A 20135-nucleotide genomic window follows, 5' to 3' on the forward strand; every position below is an offset into this window, starting at 1 on the left:
CTCTTACTGCTGCCTCCTTTCTGCAATGAAGCATTACAACCATTGATTTTGACAAATTCATTGCCACATATGATTATTAAATATTTGGAGGACTGACATCTTTTCGACTAATAAGTAAATGATGATATTCAGTGTAGCGTTGTTGAACCATCACAAGAATATTGTCATACACTTCCCTTAAAATACAAACTATATGAAATAACAAATACTTGGCGGCACGCTGTTTCAACGACAGTCATCGTAAATGGAGAATTAATAATATCGGGACAAAAAATAGACTATGCATTATTCACAGTCTTATATCAGGACTCTCTTTTCTGTCCGCCTCCCCATTATCCAACACAGTTGACAGACTTCCAGCAGAACTTCATCGTGTTTCCTTAATTCGGCCCACTGAGCATTCACATGACAAAGAATCCTGTCATGTTTGTTGCATAAATGGAGGTTTCCATTCAAGCGGCCAATTGGCAAAATAGTAAAAAAAATAAATAAATAAAATTACTGCTTATCTTTCGTCAGGGTTTATATTACATATTTATTTTTTTAAATAGTTAAATTTAATGTCAATATCATAACAAACGCTGTAAATAGCTCGTCTTTGAATCGATTGAGGCTTTTGTGCTTCAAGCAAGATCTCGTTGTACTTTGCGGATCCGCACATGCGCATATCGTACTAGGATGAGCGGTCTGGAGGACTCGGGGTCTTACAGCTCATTGGTCGAGAAAAATGGAATCAGATGACGTGTTAGTTCCGGGTTCTGAGTCCTTAGAGGAGGTAACTGTCGGTCATTCGAATACTGACACGAGTCACGTCAAGCCGGGTTTTCGCTGCTCGAGGTAAGAACGCCGCCCGCCTGTCAATTTAGCGCTCGCCGGCCACTCCAATCTCACTTTATCCGCTTGTGGATTGAAACGGCGCCTAATTTGAGAGGGAATCGTGGAATTGGTTTCGGTCTGACTGTTACCAGTCTCCGATGTTGGCGGTTGCTCAAAGCCGAGCTGACACACTTAAAACGAGCGGCGTCTTTTGTCCTCTGTGCTTTCAAATGTTCCACTATAAGACGTACAAGCCGCGTGGCTGCTCGTGTTATGCCACAAGCAGGATTCGTTAAGTAATATTGTTTTTTTTTTGTGGCGCAAGTGAACGGGAAATGTGGCAAGGCACTTAATGATGTCACACAATGGCATGATGTAAAAACTCCATTCAGTGATTCACGTCATAGACATGAGTCAGCCAATGTTCCAGAACATCTTACTGACAGACTTATGATAGGAAGCCCCTTCTTTTGGTCCCTTTTGTGCTTTTAACTCCATAGTCTAATTTCTTGTTGCTTTTAAAATTCGGCACCACGCCATTTTCGAAAATTTCCTTTTCCACGCAGTTTGAATTATCATCTCATCATGTTCTTATTCTTTTAAAAAAAATAATAATAATAATTCATTTAGCAAGGTGATTAGCAATTTGTACCTGAGAAGTCAGTAAGGAGGAATGCTTGACCTTCACTGTGGGTACTGCTGCAACTGGTTGGAAGACCCGCACCCTGAAGTCCTCGGATGTGTATTTGCCCTGATCGACATAATGATGACTTTGATTTGGCCTTTTAAGTAAGGGTGACGTCCCCCAAGGCGGCTGAATGTTTGCTTTGTGTGTCTTAACAGCTCTCATAGTCATTGAGACTTTGACATCACTTGACTATTTCTTATGAATGGACAGTAAAGACGAACAGTATCACCACAACCAAAGAGAATTATTAGATATATTTGGGAAAAGACTTAGTATTATATGAAAGGATGTTAATTCAAAGCAATACATTTGCTATTATTTTACACGGCGGCACGGTGACTCAGCTGGTAAAGCGTTGGCCTCACAGTTCAGAGGACCCGGGTTCAATCCCCCCACCCCTGTGTGGAGTTTGTATGTTCTCCCCGTGCCTGCGTGGGTTTTCGCCAGGTACTCCGGTTTCCTCCCACATCCCCAAAAAAAACATGCAACATTAATTAGACACTCTAAATTACCCCTAGGTGTGATTGTGAGTGTGGCTGTTTGTGTCAATGTTCCCTGCGTTTGGCTGGCAACCAGTTCAGGGTCTACCCCTGCCTCCTGCCCGTTGAAAGCTGGAATAGCCCTCCCTGCGACCCTCGTGAGGATAAGCGGCAAAGAAAATGGATGGATGGATTATTTTATACACAATATTCTGGAGTTCACATACTTTGGAGCTGGAATGGGTGTCAGCCACTTCTCCCAAAGTGACGGGAGGCGCTCCAGCTCACCGTGACCCTAATGATGAAACATGGATAAAACAACGATGAAATAGATGAATACTACTATGTAGTAGTTGTTGATATATAAATTGCTGTACGCATTTAGAATCCTACTGAATTGTTATGGATTTCTAGATAAGCAGAAGTTTCCTGGATTCACCCCCCCTCCAAAAAAAAAAAACATTACTCAGAATCAGAGATATGTTAATCATTTTGACTAAAAATGAATGGAAATTTGTTTTTGTTAACAATAATTAAAGGAATTGAGGTAGTTTGTTTTAAATGTGATTTTTAATTCTGATCGGATTTGTGATTCTCCTAGTCCTTCTAATGGTTTGTATGTGCAGTATTAATAAAAATGATAATAATCCCAGCTCCAAAAAGGTTTGCGTTATTCAAATAGATTTTCCATGGTTCAGGTCCAGTTTATTCAAAGTGTTCTCTTATTTTTGTTATTTGCGTATCGTTAGTACATATTATGTAAAAACAAAACAGTTGCAATTTTAATGACAAAAGCACAATGCAAAAGTTATTGGCATCACAGATGTGGACAATTTTTCAGCATCCTTAATCGGCATGCAAATGAAAGAAGTAAACCCCGTAATAGAACAAAAACATCTTAAACACAAAAAAAGCTAAACATTCCTCACACTGCTTACTCTGACGCTTGCTCAAATTAACAATTTGTGATTGTAACTAGGTCCTGCACCAGGAAATAAATGTTCATCAGTACCTGTTACACAAAGGCGTTCACATAGCAAGCAGCCAAAAACCTCAGATTATTTATGTAAATCGGGCTGATACGGAAGAAGTTACTGCACTCATAAAGCAGAAAGGAAGCAAGCTGCATGGATAGACAAACGCTCATTTTATACTTCCAGATTCTCAACAGTTCTTTTTCACCTCAGTTTAAAAAAAAAAAAAAAGCAAAATAAAACAGGTTTTGCATTTCTGTCCAGAAATCTGTGGTAGGTTTTTCTCTGGGAGTCCTCAAGGCATGATGCAAAACAGTTGCCTTAGACTTTATCTGTACACGATGTTGTCCACGTGCTTTGTGACAGGATTTTGTATTTTATTGCAGATCAAGGCTCTGGCATCTGGAAGAGAGTGGACAGCAAGCCATTTCTGGGCTTCTAAGGCCCAAAGTTGTTTCCTACCCTTATTAAGAGCAGCTCCCCATCCGAAGCAGGATTCCTCCCTGCCACTCTGCGCCTCCCCCTCCCCACACACCACACACTCCTCCTGTAACGGTATGGGTTTTCAGTCAGATTCCGTCCTCCTTTTTCCGGTCCACCTTGTGGTGTGGCTCTACTCTCTCCTCTCCTTCCTACCATGGTACTACATCACTGGTGCTGGCCAGAGGAACACTATGTCCAAGCGGGTCAAGGCCCGCTCCACTTCCGGCTGTGCCGAGGGACCTTATCGCTCTGTGGACCACTTTGACACTCTGGCCAAGGAAGACCTGCCCGGCAAGGACACGCTAGATAAGTTGTTCGCATTTGCCGTAGAACGCTTCGGAGACGCGCCTAGTCTTGGCACCCGAGATGTGCTGAGTGAGGAAAACGAGATCCAGCCCAACGGCAAAGTTTTTAAAAAAGTACAACCGTTCATTCATTCGACTGAGGCTACTTTTGTGTATTTGAAGACTAACTGTTCTGTTTCTGCATCTTGACCCCTGCCAGCTGATCCTCGGTGATTATAAATGGCTGTCCTACAATCAGTTGGACTCCCTTGTCAATCAGTTTGGAAGAGGATTGGCAGCTCTTGGCCAGCAACCCAAAAGTACCATTGCAATCTTTTGTGAGACCAGAGCAGAATGGATGATAACTGCCCAAACGTGCTTCAGACATAATTTCCCACGTAGGTATTTTTTCCACGGTCTCTCCAGTCAAGTGTGTACTACAAATGCAACGCACGGACTGTATATTTTACTCTGGATTTTGTATTCTCAACAGTGGTGACATTCTATGCGACATTGGGAGAGGATGCAATTGCATTTGGGCTGAATGAAACTGGAGTTTCACATCTTATTACCAGTGCAGAACTGCTGGAGACTAAACTGAAAGTGAGTTTGTGGCTTTATACATACAACCACCATCAGCTTTGCCAATGCTGAAACAGTCTTAAACAGTGTAACACTGTTATAGTGCTTCAAATAATTGCTTGATGCGTCATTCACAAAAAAAAAAAAAATCGATTTCCCTTGGAAAAAAAGCATTTGAATAAAAATAACTCAACTGTAGCATTATTAATCTTTTAGTAGAGCAATATTTCACTCAAGTGGTTTGTCCGGTTTATTTAACTACACCCTGTGCTTTTCACCTTGGATATTTAGCAAGAGAGCATGGCAACAATATTGTTTCGCTTTGCTAGTTAATTAAATCCTGAAAAGGTGATACAGTACACTTGCTCTGTGGATGCTGATGTATTTTAATCCTCTCTGCTATAACTTAGTCATTTGATTTTGCCCCCCCCCTTCACGTTCTATCGCACTCCCCCAAAGCAAATTAAAAAGGGGTTAAAAAAGGATCTTTAAGCAAGCCAATCTAAAAATTAAACAGACTACCACAGCATCACACCCTTTATAAAACAGACACAACTCTTGCAAGTCCATTAAGGCAGGTGCGTGGGTAGTAGTTCCTTCACAAAAGGGAACGAATGCAAATGTCAGGCCATTAGTGTACACATTTGATGCCTATTACGACTGTATAAACAGTGCATTTCCACCCACACGGGCTTTTGTAAACATTGCAGTCACCTTGCAAAAGGTTGCACTAATAAATAATTACGTCTTGTGAAAAATGTTATTGAAAGCTAACCAAACAAGAAGATCCCAACATGCTTCTCTATTCTGATGTTGTGGGAAAGGAATATCTTCGAAGCTTTGAAGGGGGGGATTCTCACAGCCATGCGTTTAGGATGGGCCTAAAACATTATGTAGCCGCCGTTGCATCCGCAAGTCATTTTTCAATTTTAATTGGTGATAGCGCATCACTTGCGTGTAATTTTGTTTCTCGTTGTCAGTTATGGGTTTTTAGTATTCCCTGTAAATATCTGTTTTCACAGTACACAAGCCACAAAGTCATTCTGCGGTCTGTTATAGAGCGAGTGTTAAATTCAGAGCAGTAAACTTGTATTAAAGCATTTGATACCCTATTTGTGCTCCTGTTTTGTCTAGAATGTGCTTCCAACTATCCCAAAACTGAAACACATCATCTATGTGGACCAGAGGAAAGTGACCACAGAAGGCTACCCAGCAGGAATCTCTATCCACAGCATGCAAGCGGTTCAGAATCTGGGCACACTGCCTGAAAATAGTGCGTGTTCTGTCACACTTTTTTTTAAAAAATATATATTTATGGTACCTAGAAAAATGTCATCATACACGAGTCATTTCCTCTGCAGCCTTAAATTAATTCTGTAGTTGTATAAATTGTACAGAGCCCCTAAAGGGACATTGGGGAGAAAAAAAAACCAAAACGACTAACCGGTTTCTCATTGTAATGAGTAAGTTACTCATTACAACAAGTAATTTAGTCATTGTAACGAGTAAGTTTGTGTTGAAAAACAGCTACCTATGGGTCGTAACATTTTTTACCTCCTAGTGGTAGCTTCCTGCATTCAGGTAGTCTTAGCTTATTTACCTGCTACCGGTTGCTTCCTGCGTTCAGGTAGCCTCTAAACTATCCGGAGCCGCTATAGAGACATTGGGGGGTAGAATTTGTTTCTCATTGTAATGAGTAACTAGTCTATTACATGTGTGCATGTATAAAAGACCCTTATTCATTTCATTTTGCATTTTTACGCAACAGTGACAATGTAGGCGTTAGTTTGGTTCTGTTTTCATATGGGACTTTATTATAAAGACATTCCTGCTTTACTAGCAAGTCAGCACCATTATGTTGTGTCTGAGAGACATTAAAAATAATTTTGAAGTCTTTTAGTCTGGTTAGGTGCAACGAATACACCACTTTGGATCGTGTAGTTCATTTTATCCAAGAACGTGTAGTTTTTCAATGTCCTTTTAGGGGCTCCGTAGTAACTGACTCAGTAATACTTTTATACTTGCTCACATGCAATGGACTAATTTCTCATTACATGAGAAACAAGTTTATTTTTTTCTTCAATGTCCCTTTAGGGGCTCCATATTGTTGGCTTTACATGGATAAAATTTTAATGTGGCTCATATCCGATATGGCTGTTTGCATTCACTGAAAACAGAATTTGATGTATTTTTCCTGGATTGCCCACACAGGCATGTTTTCTGTCCTACTGTTGAAACACTGTACTGTTCTTTTATCTGCATGTCTGTGATCATTGTTACTTTAGTCATGTTTTCTGTCCGGAATGTCATTGACCTTGGCTACAAAGATTTTCCCATCAAATTCCAATTAATTGCCCTCATGAGGCGAAACGCTCCCGTAGCCTATTGTTACCCACACCAATGTTTTCAAAGGCTAAAGTTTGGTGTGGGTAGTGTGCCATGTTTAGATTTTCAACAATAGTGCTCTCAGTTCATTCCAAAGAGGCTGATTTTAGTCTCTCATTTTTGGCCCCAGCAAGCCCAGTTGTCCTCAGTTGACTTCATAGTGATGCATTTTTACACTAGCACAGTTTTTTAAAATACATTTTTAAACTTGTAAGAATACCGTGTAACTACAGCCATATATGTTGTTACAAGTTAAGTTCGATAGTTTTTCACTGGGTATGATACATTTCAAGGTAATTGTAAGGAACATGCACAAAGAAACAGTGTTTATTATTTTCATGTAACCGCAACCATTTTAAGTTTTTGTCTGTATTTTGTAGTGGGACAAGAAATTGTAAAGCCCCTGCCGTCTGACTTGGCTGTGGTGATGTACACCAGCGGCTCCACTGGGCGTCCCAAAGGAGTCATGATTGTCCACAGTAATTTGATTGCAGGAATGACGGGCCAATGTGAACGCATCCCAGGACTCGGGTACGTTTAACTAGTCAGAAAATGCACAACCAAAGCAGTTGACATGTGAGCTGTTAAGCTGTAGGCGTGACTCTCCTAAGAGAGATCTAAATGGGTTACATGGTCGTACCAGCCAGACTCTCAAACTGGTTTCACCTCCAGAATGTGCACACATGTGCCCCAGAGGGTGTGTGTGTGTGATTAAAAGTAAATAGGCTGGTCTGGGGTAATGACAAATTGACATTGCTTTTATTTTGTTTGTCTTTTTCACAAAATGAAGTTGAAATGTAAACTCATCATCCACAGAATGAACTCAACGTATGTATACTGAAGGTTAGCTTGTGATTGCGGAATTTGTGAAGCTACAGAACGACAAAAAGACAGGGAAAATCACTTTGTGATGAGCCACCTTAAGTTCACTTAGTTGTTTAGGAGCAGAAACTGAGCCAAGCCTCCTGAAAAGGAGATGTACTGGAAAAGGAAAACAAACAGGTGTCACAGTCTAGTGAGAGTCAAGCTAACAGCTGCCTACAAACCCTACTATGTTGCCAGTAAAATAATGAATCACCAGAAAGCAAGTCATAAGCCCTTAACATTAAAAAAAAAAAAAAAAAAAAAAAAAAAAATCCAAATTGGTGGACTTGCAGAATAGCTCAAAACAGCTGCTGTCCCCTTCATGCATTGGATGAACATAATGCACTGCATATTTCCTCAGAATTGCAAAAAGATGGACATAAATGTAACAAAATAGGCTATGATGCATCTTTCCCTCTTGAACATTTAAAAATTTTAGGGTCAAATTAGACAGTGTAGTTTTTTTATCTGTATATGTATGCGGAAACTCGCATTCTAATCATTCCCAAAGCGTGATATAATACCTACAATGTAGCCTTCAATCTTGTTGTGGGGCCTCCTGTATTTTCACCTGTTACTTTGTTTCCACTTGTTTATTTCGTAGTTAGTTTTTTTCCTCGCATAGTTCTGTAATAGGTGTGGTTTATGTGGGAAAGTTTGACATTTTGTGGGTGTGGCGTAGAAGTACATTAAAAAAAGAGAACAGCATGCCATTTTTTTAAATATAGCACTCATTTCTGAACGTGAAACCCATTTTATTTAGATTCATACACATAGATTGAAATATTTCTAGGTTTTATTTCTTCTTGATGTACAGATCATGGAAACCCTAAAATCACTGTCCAGAAATTTGTAATATTCTGAAAAAGTTAAATGTTGGCTTAAACTGCTGGGAAAGAAGGCTGATTTGACAGATGTCCAGAAAACAGTCATTGAAATCCTCCATAGATGATGTCAGAAGCCTGTTGCAGGGGCTGCAGTGTAAAAAATCAAAAAGAAAATGAAACTGTTGCTTAGTGGTCCAAAGTTGTCTTTGCAGATGAAAATAAAATTTGCATAGAATGAGGAAATTGGGTAGAATGGTGGGTAACTGGTGAACACCTTTGCCTCACAGTTCTGAGGACCCACATTCAAATCCGGCCTTGCCATGTTCTCCTCGTGCCTGTTTTTTTGCCAGGTTCTTCAGTTTGCTCCCTCATCCCAAAAACACGCATGTAGGATCATTTAAAACTAAATTGTCCGTAGGTCTGCATGTGAGTGTGAATGATTGTTTATATGTGCCAAGTGATTGGCTGGCGACCAGTTCAGGGTGTACCCCCCTTTCTCCCAGATTGAGCTGACCATCCAGCATGCCGGTAACCCTTGTGAGGATAGGCAGTACTGAAAATGAATGAATTAGGAAATCAAGGTCTCAGAATCTGACAAAAGAACCTAGGAAAACCGAAAAAGTTTGGAGGTTTGCTTCTGCTGACAAGCTCTAGGGAGCTGTTGAATTTCATTTTCCAGGAAGATATGGCACCTGCCAAAGGTACGAAAATTTGATTGAATGACCATTGTGTTAAAGTGCTTGGTTGGGCACCAAATTTGAGCAGAAAACGAGGGACAACAGACCCAACAAGTCAGATGACTCAAAGACTGCTATGAAAACACCCTGGGATTCCGTTACACTTGAACAGCGCCATACCACAAAGATATAGAAATTCATGCAAAAGGCTGACCAAGTATTTAGTGCATAGCAATGAACATACCGGTATTTTTTTTTTTTAAGCCCATTTGTTTCATAGTCAACTTGCAATCTATTGTCTTTACAAATTTCACTGCCATGAATCATCGTCGTGGGTTTCATTTTCTAAAATGAGTAACAAATATTAGCTCTAAATTGTAGATACAAGGGTTATAACAAATAACTAAAAGTTGCCACACTATTCTAGGGAAATAGTACTGTATTTTCCCCACTATGAGGTCCACCGCATTATCAGGCACACCTTCAAAGAATGGCCTATTTTAAAACATTTTTCACATACAAGACACACCGCATTATAAGGCGCATAGAATAGACGCTACAGTAGCGGCTGGGGTTATGTTATGCATCCATTGATGGAGCTGCACTAAAGGCTCAATATTGATCCATATATAAGGCGCACTGGATTATAAAGCAGACTATCGGCTTTTGAGAAAATTAAAAGCTTTTAGGTGCGCCTTTTAGTGCGGAAAATAACGGTAAGTTTTCATCACTTTTTTGATAAACACATTTACTGGCGAGAAATGAACAACACAAGATGTGGCCACATACTGGAGGTACAGCCCCTGACCTTCTTTTTACCTTTGTGCTCCAACAGCCCCGAGGACATTTACATCGGCTATTTGCCTTTGGCTCATGTGCTGGAGATGACCGCGGAGATCAGCTGTGTCACGTATGGATGTCCGATCGGCTACTCTTCCCCACACACGCTGTCTGATCAGGTATCCATTCTGCATGATGTTGTGAAGTCATTTTGTCTATTGCACATGCATTGACCCGAATCATCATCATCATCAGACTTAAGCGGTGTGATTATATGTTTCTTCCTCCTCTTCTAGTCTTCAAAAATAAAGAAAGGAAGCAAGGGAGACTCCACTGTGCTTAAACCCACGCTAATGGCAGCTGTGCCGGTAAGAATCTTGCTGATGTTTATCGTCATTTAACTTCTCTGCATTCACCTGCTTTTATCTCATCTCTTTGTCACACCACACCAAAAAAGGAAATTTTGGATCGCATAAACAAGAATGTGATGGGCAAAGTGCAGGAGATGAGCTATTTTCAGAAGAAGCTGTTCAACATGGGCTACCAGTACAAACTAAAGCAGATCAATAAAGGCTACGACGCACCGCTCTGCAATGCGTAAGGAAGCTCTTTTGCATCAGACCAACTGTTCTCATATTTCTGCTTATGAAAGCAGAGCAGCAGGTTGAACTTCTTAAAATTACCAGGTGTAACTGATACGTATCCTTGTCCAGCCTGTTGTTCTCCAAAGTGAAGAAGCTGCTGGGCGGGCGAGTGAGGTTAATGCTGTCGGGTGGAGCTCCTCTGTCTTCAGCCACGCAGAGGTTCATGAACGTGTGCTTCTGCTGCCCCGTGGGTCAAGGCTACGGCCTCACTGAAACCTGTGGAGCAGGCACCATCACTGAGGGTAAGCTCATGTCCAAACAACCACTAAGGAGAATTTTTGGGTTTTTTTTTGTTTTGTTTTTTTGTATGCATCCCTCTCCACGTCTGGGTGGTTGAAAACAATGCCAAAAAAAAGCTTCTGACAGGTGATACACAAAAAATGCATTATATAAAAGGTGTCAATCCTAACTTGCTTTAAGTAAGTACCGTAATTTCCGGCCAATAAGCCACAACTTTTTTCCCGCGCTTTCAACCCTGCGGCTAATGCGGTGATGTGGCTGATTTGTGTATTTTTTCCATAACTGCTGCAAGGGGCACTCGAGCAGAAAAAGTAAGAGTGAGACCGGTGGAATATGTGTCGAGGGAGTGACTTTTGCCGGTATTTTTATTTTTTTTAAATTTTCATTATTTTTTGAACGGCCCTGTTCGCGCCGCGCTAGCGGTTAGCGCTGCGCCAGCGCCCTATCCCACTTTTTCCCCATATTGTCTGTGTCACTCTCAAACAACGATGTGTGCGTTGACACGGATATCTTGCTTTTTGTGTATGCGTGTGTCGCTAGCGGTTAGCGCAGCGCTAGCGGCTGCTGCTGTGTGTTACTGCTGTGTCTCAGTAATTTAGGGATGGGGTTTTTTTTTTGGTGTTTTTTGTTTTTTACTGGGCCTTTTAGTGCTGTGGTACCATATTGCTACTGTGTAGCTGCCGCAGCGTTTTTTTTTTTTTTTAAACCAGATTTGTTCGTGCTACCATGTTGTTGCTAAGGTATTAAAGCTTTAACGCTTTCTGTTTACCGTCTTTCTTTGTAAATATCTCATTTCAACGCGGGTTTCAATTTGGGCACTTGCGGCTTTTACACAGGGGCGGCTTATGTATGTACCAAATCGTATTTCCTTTACAAATGTGCTGGGTGAGGCTTATAACCAGGTGCGCTCTATAGCCCAGAAATTACGGTCATTACCGGTAACCCATGAATTATTTATCCCACTAAATGGTTATCTACTTCTGGGGCACGGAGATTAGTCCTCTTCTCACTAGTTTACATCTTAAAGAAACTGACCATGACTACAGAAGTAAGTCTTCCGATCCAAACTCTCCAATATTGGCAACACAAAATTGTCAAAGTTGTTGAACTTCACTAGACTAGAAATTTTGGCAACTTTAGCAAGAAAGAAAGTAGATGCACTACAGGGAATCCTCGGGCAAATTGGATCTCGACCTAAGACCTTTCGACTTTACAACGCCCGTCCCCTGTCCGCCAATTTGTCTGGCTAATGCTCGTCCGTGTTTGTATCCTTGCATTTTTTGCCTTCCTTTTTGAGACATTATCGCCCCAAAGAAGAGAGCTGTGTTTTTTAGCAACGCTTCCGCAGCCAAAAGAAAATCCGTTACCATGGAAACAAAGCTCAAGATCATAAAAAGATTGGACAAAGGAGAGAGACCGATACCACCAAGGCTTCAGTCGGTCGACCGTGGTGACAATTATTAAAGACAAAGCCCATATTTTAACGCATGTGAAGGGTTACGTTCCGATGTCAGATCCAATGATCACAAAACAAGGTTCTTTGATACTTGTAGAGATGGAGCGGATTGAGGACCAGGTTCCTTCGCAATAGCTTTATGGCACAGTCTCCCTTCTTCTTCTTCTCCATCCACCTCTGAGCAGTAATGCTAAGTACGTCATCTTGTTTATTTCATTGTATTTGTTTTTTATACAAAGTATTTTCATATAAATTCTGACTTTAACGGTGGAATGCGACTTATGTCGCAATACGAGTTAAGTCGCTACTGTAGGAACGAATCTCAGTTGTAAGCCGAGGACTCCCTGTTTCTACTTTAGTGTGCCATAGAACATGATTTAATGGGCTGGAACTGACCCTCAGGCCTTGAATTGGACATGCTGTAAAATATCTGCGGAGGGAGTTGAATCTTGGAGTTGCAGTTTACAATTAGAAGAGGAAAAGGGAAAGGCCCAGTATTGCTTCTAAGTGCAAACCTGGTTAACAATTCGGTTTTGTAATGTCTGCAATTGCTAATTAGGTCATTTGTGCTAAGTATTTTGCTTGGATCAAAAACTTTTCCTTGAAACACACGTTACTTCATAACTGTAATCAGTTTTGCCTTGATGATCTGTCCATCCATTTTTGAAGCCACTTATCCTCACAGGGGTCACGAGAGTGCTGGAGCTTATCCCAGTTAACTTCAGGCAAAAGGCAGACCACACCCTGAACCGGTTACCATTCAGTGTTAAAATATAAAAATAGACCGTTGATAGTGATCACAATCACGAAATCAGTGGAGTATTTCAACCCCCCTCACTTTTATAATCCTATCACACAGTCGCAGACAATAGCACCGGGCGTGTCGGCGCGCCACTTATTTGCTGTGAGTTCAGACTGCGGGACTGGGCTGAAGGTAAGACTGTCTGACTTGTAGCATCATGTTGCACATTCCAATCCAACAAGCATTTCTTGATTTCAGTGTTACATTTGATTTTGTGTTTATTTGCTGCTTTAATAAGGCGGCTACACCAGCAAAGATAAACCCAACCCAAGAGGAGAGGTCCTGATCGGCGGGCCTAATGTGACCATGGGTTACTACAAGTACGAGAGCAAGGATGAGGACTTTTTCGTGGACGAGAAGGGTCAGAGATGGTTTTGCACTGGAGATGTTGGCGAGGTTCACCCAGATGGCTGTCTGCAAATAGTTGGTGCGTGTCCTCACAACATCCATTCATCACATGAGTGGCTATCAGCCAACTTTTGATAGGTTTGATAACAAATGAGATTTTTCTGTTCTTGTTCAGACCGCAAGAAAGACCTGGTCAAACTGCAGGCAGGGGAGTATGTGTCTCTTGGTAAGGTGGAGTCTGCCCTGAAGAACAGCTCCCTCATCGACAACATCTGTGTCTATGCAAACAGGTGAGTCTGGTCAAACCAAAGTTAATTCCTGCAAGTGTCAACAAACGGGACAAGGGTTGACTTTTGTGTCCCAATTTCAAGGCCAAAATGTTGCATTTGTCACAAAAGCGACAACCAGGTGTGGTTGTCGCACAGGAAAGGCATTCAGAAGAGAATTTTCCCCTTTAGTGAGGGAAAGTTACCATGAGGTGGCAGTAGTCTCAATGAGTAATTCATCCGTTTTCTTCCCTGCTTATCCTCACGAGGGTCGTGGGAAGTGCTGGAGCCTCTCCCAGCTGTCAACGGGCAGGAGGCGGGCGGGGTACACCTGAACTGGTTGCCAGCCAATCGCAGGGCACACAGAGACAAACAGCCGCACACACAATCACACCTCGGGGCAATTTAGAGTGTCCAATTAAATGTTGCATGTTTTTGGAATGTGGGAGGAAACCAGAGTGCCCGGAGGAAACCCACGCAGGGATGGGGAGAACATGCAAACGCCACACAGGCGGGGGATTGAACACAGGACCTCAGAACTGTGAGGCCAACGCTTTTCAGCTGGGCCACCGTGCTGATATCAAACTTTCATCTTTTTCCTTCAAAAATAAAGGCTCATGGTTTGAATTCCAATATGGGGGGGGGAAAAACTGCAAAGATGTGATAGTTTGCTTCCCACCGTTTGCCCGGATGCCTTTGAGCAAGGCACTAAACCCCTACTGAGGCTGCAGCACCATTTACACAACCCTTCACATAATTGAAAGGCTGTAAACTCCAAACCTGAGATGGATTAGGAGTCTCTCGAGTCCTTATTTGCAATCTCGTCACTCCAAAACTATCCATGCATCCATTTTCTAAGTCACCTATCCTCACTAGTGTCACGGGTCTGCTGGAGCCTATTTATCCCATTTGACTCTGGGCGAGAGGCGGGGTACACTGAACTGTTTGCCAGCCAATTGCGGGACACATGAAAACAAACAACTATTAGCACTCACATTCACACCTACAGACAATTTTGTCTTCAGTCAACCTAGCGTCCATGTTTTTGGGATGTGGAAGGAAACCGGAGTAACCGGGGGAAACCCACGCAGGCATGGGGAGAACAGGGAAATTAAACACAAGCAAGGCGAGATTTGAACTCGGAGCCACAGACCTGTAAGGCAGATGTGCCCCGATCCAAAACTATTAAAACTGTAAATCTGATAAAACATTACTGTCCATAACTATATGCATGTTAGCGGATAGAAATGTCATTTGATTTGAGTCCCTTGAACCAATAATGTCGTTGTATAAATCGATATTGCTCCAAATAAAATATACGTTGTGTATAATGTTAAGTATTCTAATTAAGAAATTAAATACCAAAAGAAGCCATATGCTGCGGTTCCGTTTCAGACAACCCCTGCAATAAGTGAAATCCAAAATAGAGGATTTCCCCATTTACAGCACTTATTTTTTTTGTAAAGTCTTTAAACATACTTTGAAAGCAATGCAAACACATTTCAACACAATGTATTTTGACAGAATAAGAGCAATGGATCGTGAAAATATTTTACAAACATCTAATACCTAATACACTTAATAAAACTTCAAAATCTGGAACGTAGCCGGACTGCAAAGGTCCTGGGGAATACTTTGCATCCACACCTGCAAATGCAAATATGTGCTATTCCCTAGAACTACTTGTACTTTTTTTTTTATATATTCAATTTTCCCCCCTGTAAACATTTAAAAATATTAACTCACACTTAAATGCACGCCTTTTAAAGCAGTCCGCGGTACCTGTTCATACTTGCTGTCACAAAGCGCGAGTTGTATAACAGCATTTCGCAGGAACGAAAAGAAAATTCTCACACAGCTCTATGTATGCTCGAGATAGAACTTTTGAGTTTCTCGCCCGTTTGATTTACCTCAGGGCTTTCAACAACTCTATTAGACCACTCGGTTAGGGTATATTCACCCTAAGAGGTTCAGAGAGGGAAGAGGGCGAAAGTTGGACTCTGCCTCGCCCACATCATATTGAAGTGACTGACGCCTTTGTTCTAATACTGAAATCCGGCACCAGGGGGCGGCAAACATTGTAGTTTAAAGATGTAAATAAACGACTATAGCAACCAACACGTTCTTATTTTAAATCAGTTATATTTAAATACTAACATCATGCAAAATGCTATCGGTGGGCTATGGTAGTGCTAGCAAAGATGTTGTCTTAATTATAAACCCTCGAAACAACTGTTTCACACACACAGCGCAGCTACACATGCACACTACATTATTCCTCGGCTCTTGTTTGGATGGATGAATAATAAAACACTGAACAGGGATCCTAGTCTTCTTGCTTTTAATTATGCTCCATCACACTTATTGGGACTGTTTCCTGGAAAACGCTATTTTAAAAAACGCTTTCAAATCTGGAAAGGAGTAACAGCTACAAAGATGCGCTCACCTTTGATTGCTGAGGAAGGTTCCCCGTATCCAAATTCTAAGGGACACCCTGTAGTTCATTGCACACCATTCATGACTTCAGAATGTCATTATAGTCGATCGGGGGTGTCAAATTCCTTTCTCCGCGGGCCACGTCGTACTTCGGGTTTCCCTCAGAGGGCCGTTTTGACGGTGAAATAATAAAAATGTTTCATCGTCTCATGATGTTTACACAATCAATTTATGAACCAGACGTGTTTTTCAACTATTCATGTCTGGTAACACAAAAATGCTTGTAATATCTCAACTTGATCATTTATGATATATGATAATTAGAAATTTTGGTACAGATTTTTACAAGCACCATGGAAATGGAAACTCTAAATTTGGCTTTGTGGGCCACATGAAATCATGTGGTGGGCTGGACCTGGCCCCCGGGCCTTGAGTTTGACACCAGTGCTGTAGATATATTTACAAAAACACTTGTACGTCATAGATATGAAACATTTCTTGTGTGTTTTTGCACACTTGGCCTTTAAAGCTGATTCTGATATTAAAAATAGTATTAACAGGCGTAACCTTGCATGACTGCCTATTACTCACATTCTATTTTAAAGCTCAGTTGAGTCATAAATTGAGGACACTGCCTTTACATTTTCATATTTTACACTGACCACACTGCCACAACCTCTGTTAATACTCTCAATTCTGCTTATCGGCTGTAAATGGTTCGCTTCACTAGCATATGGTGAGAATGGACCTTTCCGATGGCGGTCTTAAGCTCCGCCCCCTTAGCCATGTCCCACAAACTTTCGAAATGGCGATTAAACAAGACATGTTTGAAGTCGATTCTCTATCGCGTATTCCAGATAATATTGGGGTATGTTTTTTTGCCACATGCGTCAGACTTGTCCAAGAGAGTTCTACAGAGAGGTCTCAACTATTTCACGCAAGGATATGTCCGGGGAATTAAGATTTTGGAGGGAGCAGGACGCAATGTCAGAGTTACGGCGCAATATTGGCGATCGATGCAAAAAAACAAACAAAAAAAATGTTTGACGCCTCACAAACTTCATATTGAAATCAAACAGGATAAAATAGTGGAATCGTACTGCACATGTAAAGCAGGGTGAGTACTTTTTACTTAGAAAGATCGTGAATAATGTCATGGTAGTCTTTAAGTGAGTGAGTGGGTGTATTCATTTGTTTGGCTCGTAATGGAACCCAGTGCTCCGTTTTAAAAATCCGATAGACATTTCTCTTGCATGACACGGTGCATTTACGTATCACTAACCCGACTCTTGGGCATGAAACGTTACACACTTTGTTCAGCAGGTCAGTGATATGCTAACAAAGTGAAAGTTGTTCTCCTGCAATGTATAAAGCACTGATAATAGTTAAATCAAACTCAGGGAAGATACTTCTGCCTCACTTACCTTCGAACATACAGCCTTGTGTTTGTTAATATTGCCCAACTTTAGTTGTATTGTGCGTTCCACGAGCCTTAATCCATCATAGACACTTCGTCAACTGTGTTTTTAGGTTTTGGAAAATTAATTAGCCAAGCCCCTTGTAACCGAGGAGGATATTTTTCATCAGAATTGCGCGTCCCCCAAGTGCGTCTGAGGACCATTTTCTTCGTAACATTAACTTTTCCAAGCGCATGCTACTGACAACCAACATTGCTTGTGGGACAACATGGCGGCAGGGGCGTGTCAAGCCAGGGGTTAAGACCATGCGGCTCTGATTGGCTATTATTGTACGAGTGATTGACAGGTCGTACGAGTGATTGACTGGTCGGAAAGGTCCATTAGAATCTCTCTCCAAGGGTTTGCACTAAAATGTGTGTCTTATTTTCCCCTTCAGTGACCAGAACTACATCATCAGCTTTGTAGTTCCCAACCAGAAGCGGTTGATGGAACTGGCCAAGCAGAGAGGATTGGCTATCCAATGGGAAGAAATCTGCACTCATCCCGACATGGAGAAAGAGGTCCTGAAGGAGATCAAGGAGGTTGCTGCTAAAAGTAGGAGCTCAGGCTTCACACGACAATTGTGTGTGTAAAATACTAGCTATGGCTTAACCTAGTCTTCTCATCCTCATAGTTAAACTGCAGCGCTTCGAAATTCCCGCGAAGGTCCATCTGAGCCCAGAGCCGTGGACGCCTGAGATGGGTCTCGTCACTGATGCGTTCAAGCTAAAGCGCAAAGAGCTGAAGAACCACTATCGCCACCACATAGAGAGAATGTACGGGGCCAAATAACGCCCAGGTTGTCCTCCCAGAGGCTTTATTCTCGCTTGACCACTCTTGCCTGTAAATAGTTTTTTCCAGTGACGTTTGTGAGTTTCTCATGCGGTCTGTGTTCGAGGTATACAAATAAAAACGGGCTCAACGGGGAAGTTGCAGCCGTCGATCCGCAGGATAGGGTTATTAAAAGATGTGCTAGGGTAGCTGCTGCTTTGAAGGAATTCGATTGTCACCCGCGCTCCTCCACGCGTTGTTAATAATGTGCTAAGTTACCGTCACGGAATCTGAATGATTGTCGCTCTTTTGTAGTCGGGGAAAAGCGGACGTTACCGTGCCTTCGGTTTTGCAGAACTTGTCATCGGCACATTTGTGTGGCATTTTGATGAAAACCAGTCAAATGTTTCGACAGCCACGTGAAAAGTTTACATGAAGCACTAGGTCAACGACACCCCTACCCAGAGATATGCTAGAAGAACTTTGACTTAATTTATTTTGGCTATTTGTATTTATTTATGTCCATTAATGCTGAAAAAAAGACCAAATGTGTAACCACAAATGACTCAGGAACATCCAACAGCAATTTTTTTTTTTTTTTTTGGACACTGCCAAAAGTGGGTTGCTTGCAAATAAAAGCTGCAGGATTGGTGGTTGAAGAACATTTGGAGGCAGCAGCTGCAGTTACAGCCTTTACAAAGGGGAAATTGACCATGTCAATGTTTTATGTATTTTCACAACTGTTTGTATACTTTACACAAACCACTTCATTCTGATCACAGGCCTTATTGTTCAAGCTTTTCCTGAAAATAAATATCTTTTCATAACAACTCTTCATTTGTATTTTTCCCCCTCGTCTACCATGACATAATTATAAAAAAAACAAAGACAAGTTTAGATGAGGACCCTCAACTATTCCAGTCTTGAAAACGGAAACAGTCACTGGCAATCTTCCACACGGGCTGCTCGTTGTTGGGTGATGCCTGCGCCGTTAAAAGGAAGTTTTGGTTGAAGAAACGCTGCTTGTTCCCCTCAAACTTGACCGTTCCGCCGGTCACCACCAGCAGAGTCATTTGGCCTTGGGTTGCTAGATCTGTGAACCAAAGGGGAGAAAAGTGATTAGATCTTGGGAGTTTAAATCCAAGTGTGTGTGTCAACAGTGTTTTTACAAGCTTGAGCTATACCAGGGGTGCCCAGATTTTTTTACCCCGAGATCTACTTTTCAAGCAGCCTTATTAACTATGATGTGACGAAGCGAGTGGCGTCTTTCGCTGTTGAACTTTTAATATTGTGTGAAAAGTGACTGCTGTGCAGCCAATTGGGATTTTAGTTTGTTCACTTTTCTCATTCTCAGCTTGCTTTTCGGAGGAATGTCGGTGTCGTATTTTCCATAAACAGTTTGAAAATGCCGTTCCGCATTTCACTCCATTGGCAGATGAGGCAAACGCACTTTGAAAATGACATCGTGAAAAATAAGTCCGCCTTCCATTCTGTATGAAAGTAATGTTTTTGTTTTATTCTTTACGCCAGCATCTATACTCACGTTCTTAAGATTTCTTATGTGAGGGCTTAAAATAGGGGGGAAACTCGCTGACTAGCGTGTTTTCGTGGACTGTCGTTATTTGCACATGCGCTAAAGGTCAGAAAAATATGGCTTTTTTTTTCCCGGCACGCCGTCGCGATGGACCCAAACTGCAGTCAATCGCGATCGATGCATTGAGCACCCCTGGTCTATGCTAACATTTGACCTCTTAGGGCACCACTAACCGTGAACTGGTTGACAATCCAATGTATGAACTTGGAACTCGCTAGAAGGCAGTGCCTCAAAAAACTCGCCCAGGGCATCTAGTCCAGATACGGTGTTTCCATTCCACAC

General features: G+C 41.7%; 2 protein-coding genes across 3 annotated transcripts in view; one reads left to right on the forward strand and one right to left on the reverse strand.

The window, feature by feature from the left end:
• The first annotated feature begins 698 nt into the window (after positions 1–698).
• On the forward strand, positions 699–19090 carry acsl4a (acyl-CoA synthetase long chain family member 4a). 2 transcript variants are annotated; one of them, XM_061834212.1, is made up of 16 exons: positions 699–837; positions 3344–3512; positions 3623–3859; positions 3945–4122; positions 4218–4327; positions 5441–5579; positions 7072–7222; positions 9895–10018; positions 10136–10207; positions 10297–10436; positions 10553–10725; positions 13039–13113; positions 13220–13408; positions 13505–13619; positions 17886–18043; positions 18123–19090. In XM_061834212.1, the coding sequence occupies exons 3-16, from the start codon at positions 3632–3634 to the stop codon at positions 18278–18280; spliced, it is 2010 nt and encodes a 669-aa protein (XP_061690196.1). In that variant the 5' UTR covers positions 699–837; positions 3344–3512; positions 3623–3631; the 3' UTR covers positions 18281–19090. The 2 variants fall into 2 exon arrangements, with proteins under 2 accessions (XP_061690196.1, XP_061690194.1); XM_061834210.1 differs by having other exon boundaries at positions 3344–3859.
• A 61-nt stretch (positions 19091–19151) lies between these two features.
• Positions 19152–20135, reverse strand: part of nxt2 (nuclear transport factor 2-like export factor 2) — a 1932-nt gene continuing 948 nt past the window's right edge. Inside the window, exons 3-4 of the mRNA XM_061834214.1 lie at positions 20027–20135; positions 19152–19352 (exon numbers count right to left, since the gene is read on the reverse strand). The exon at positions 20027–20135 is cut by the window's right edge and continues 36 nt beyond it. Of these exons, the coding sequence (XP_061690198.1) occupies positions 19168–19352; positions 20027–20135 (294 nt within the window). The 3' untranslated portion in view covers positions 19152–19167. The remainder of the gene's footprint in view (positions 19353–20026) is intronic.

Source organism: Syngnathoides biaculeatus, chromosome 11 (assembly GCF_019802595.1).
Source record: "Syngnathoides biaculeatus isolate LvHL_M chromosome 11, ASM1980259v1, whole genome shotgun sequence".
In the NCBI taxonomy this organism is placed as follows: domain Eukaryota; kingdom Metazoa; phylum Chordata; class Actinopteri; order Syngnathiformes; family Syngnathidae; genus Syngnathoides; species Syngnathoides biaculeatus.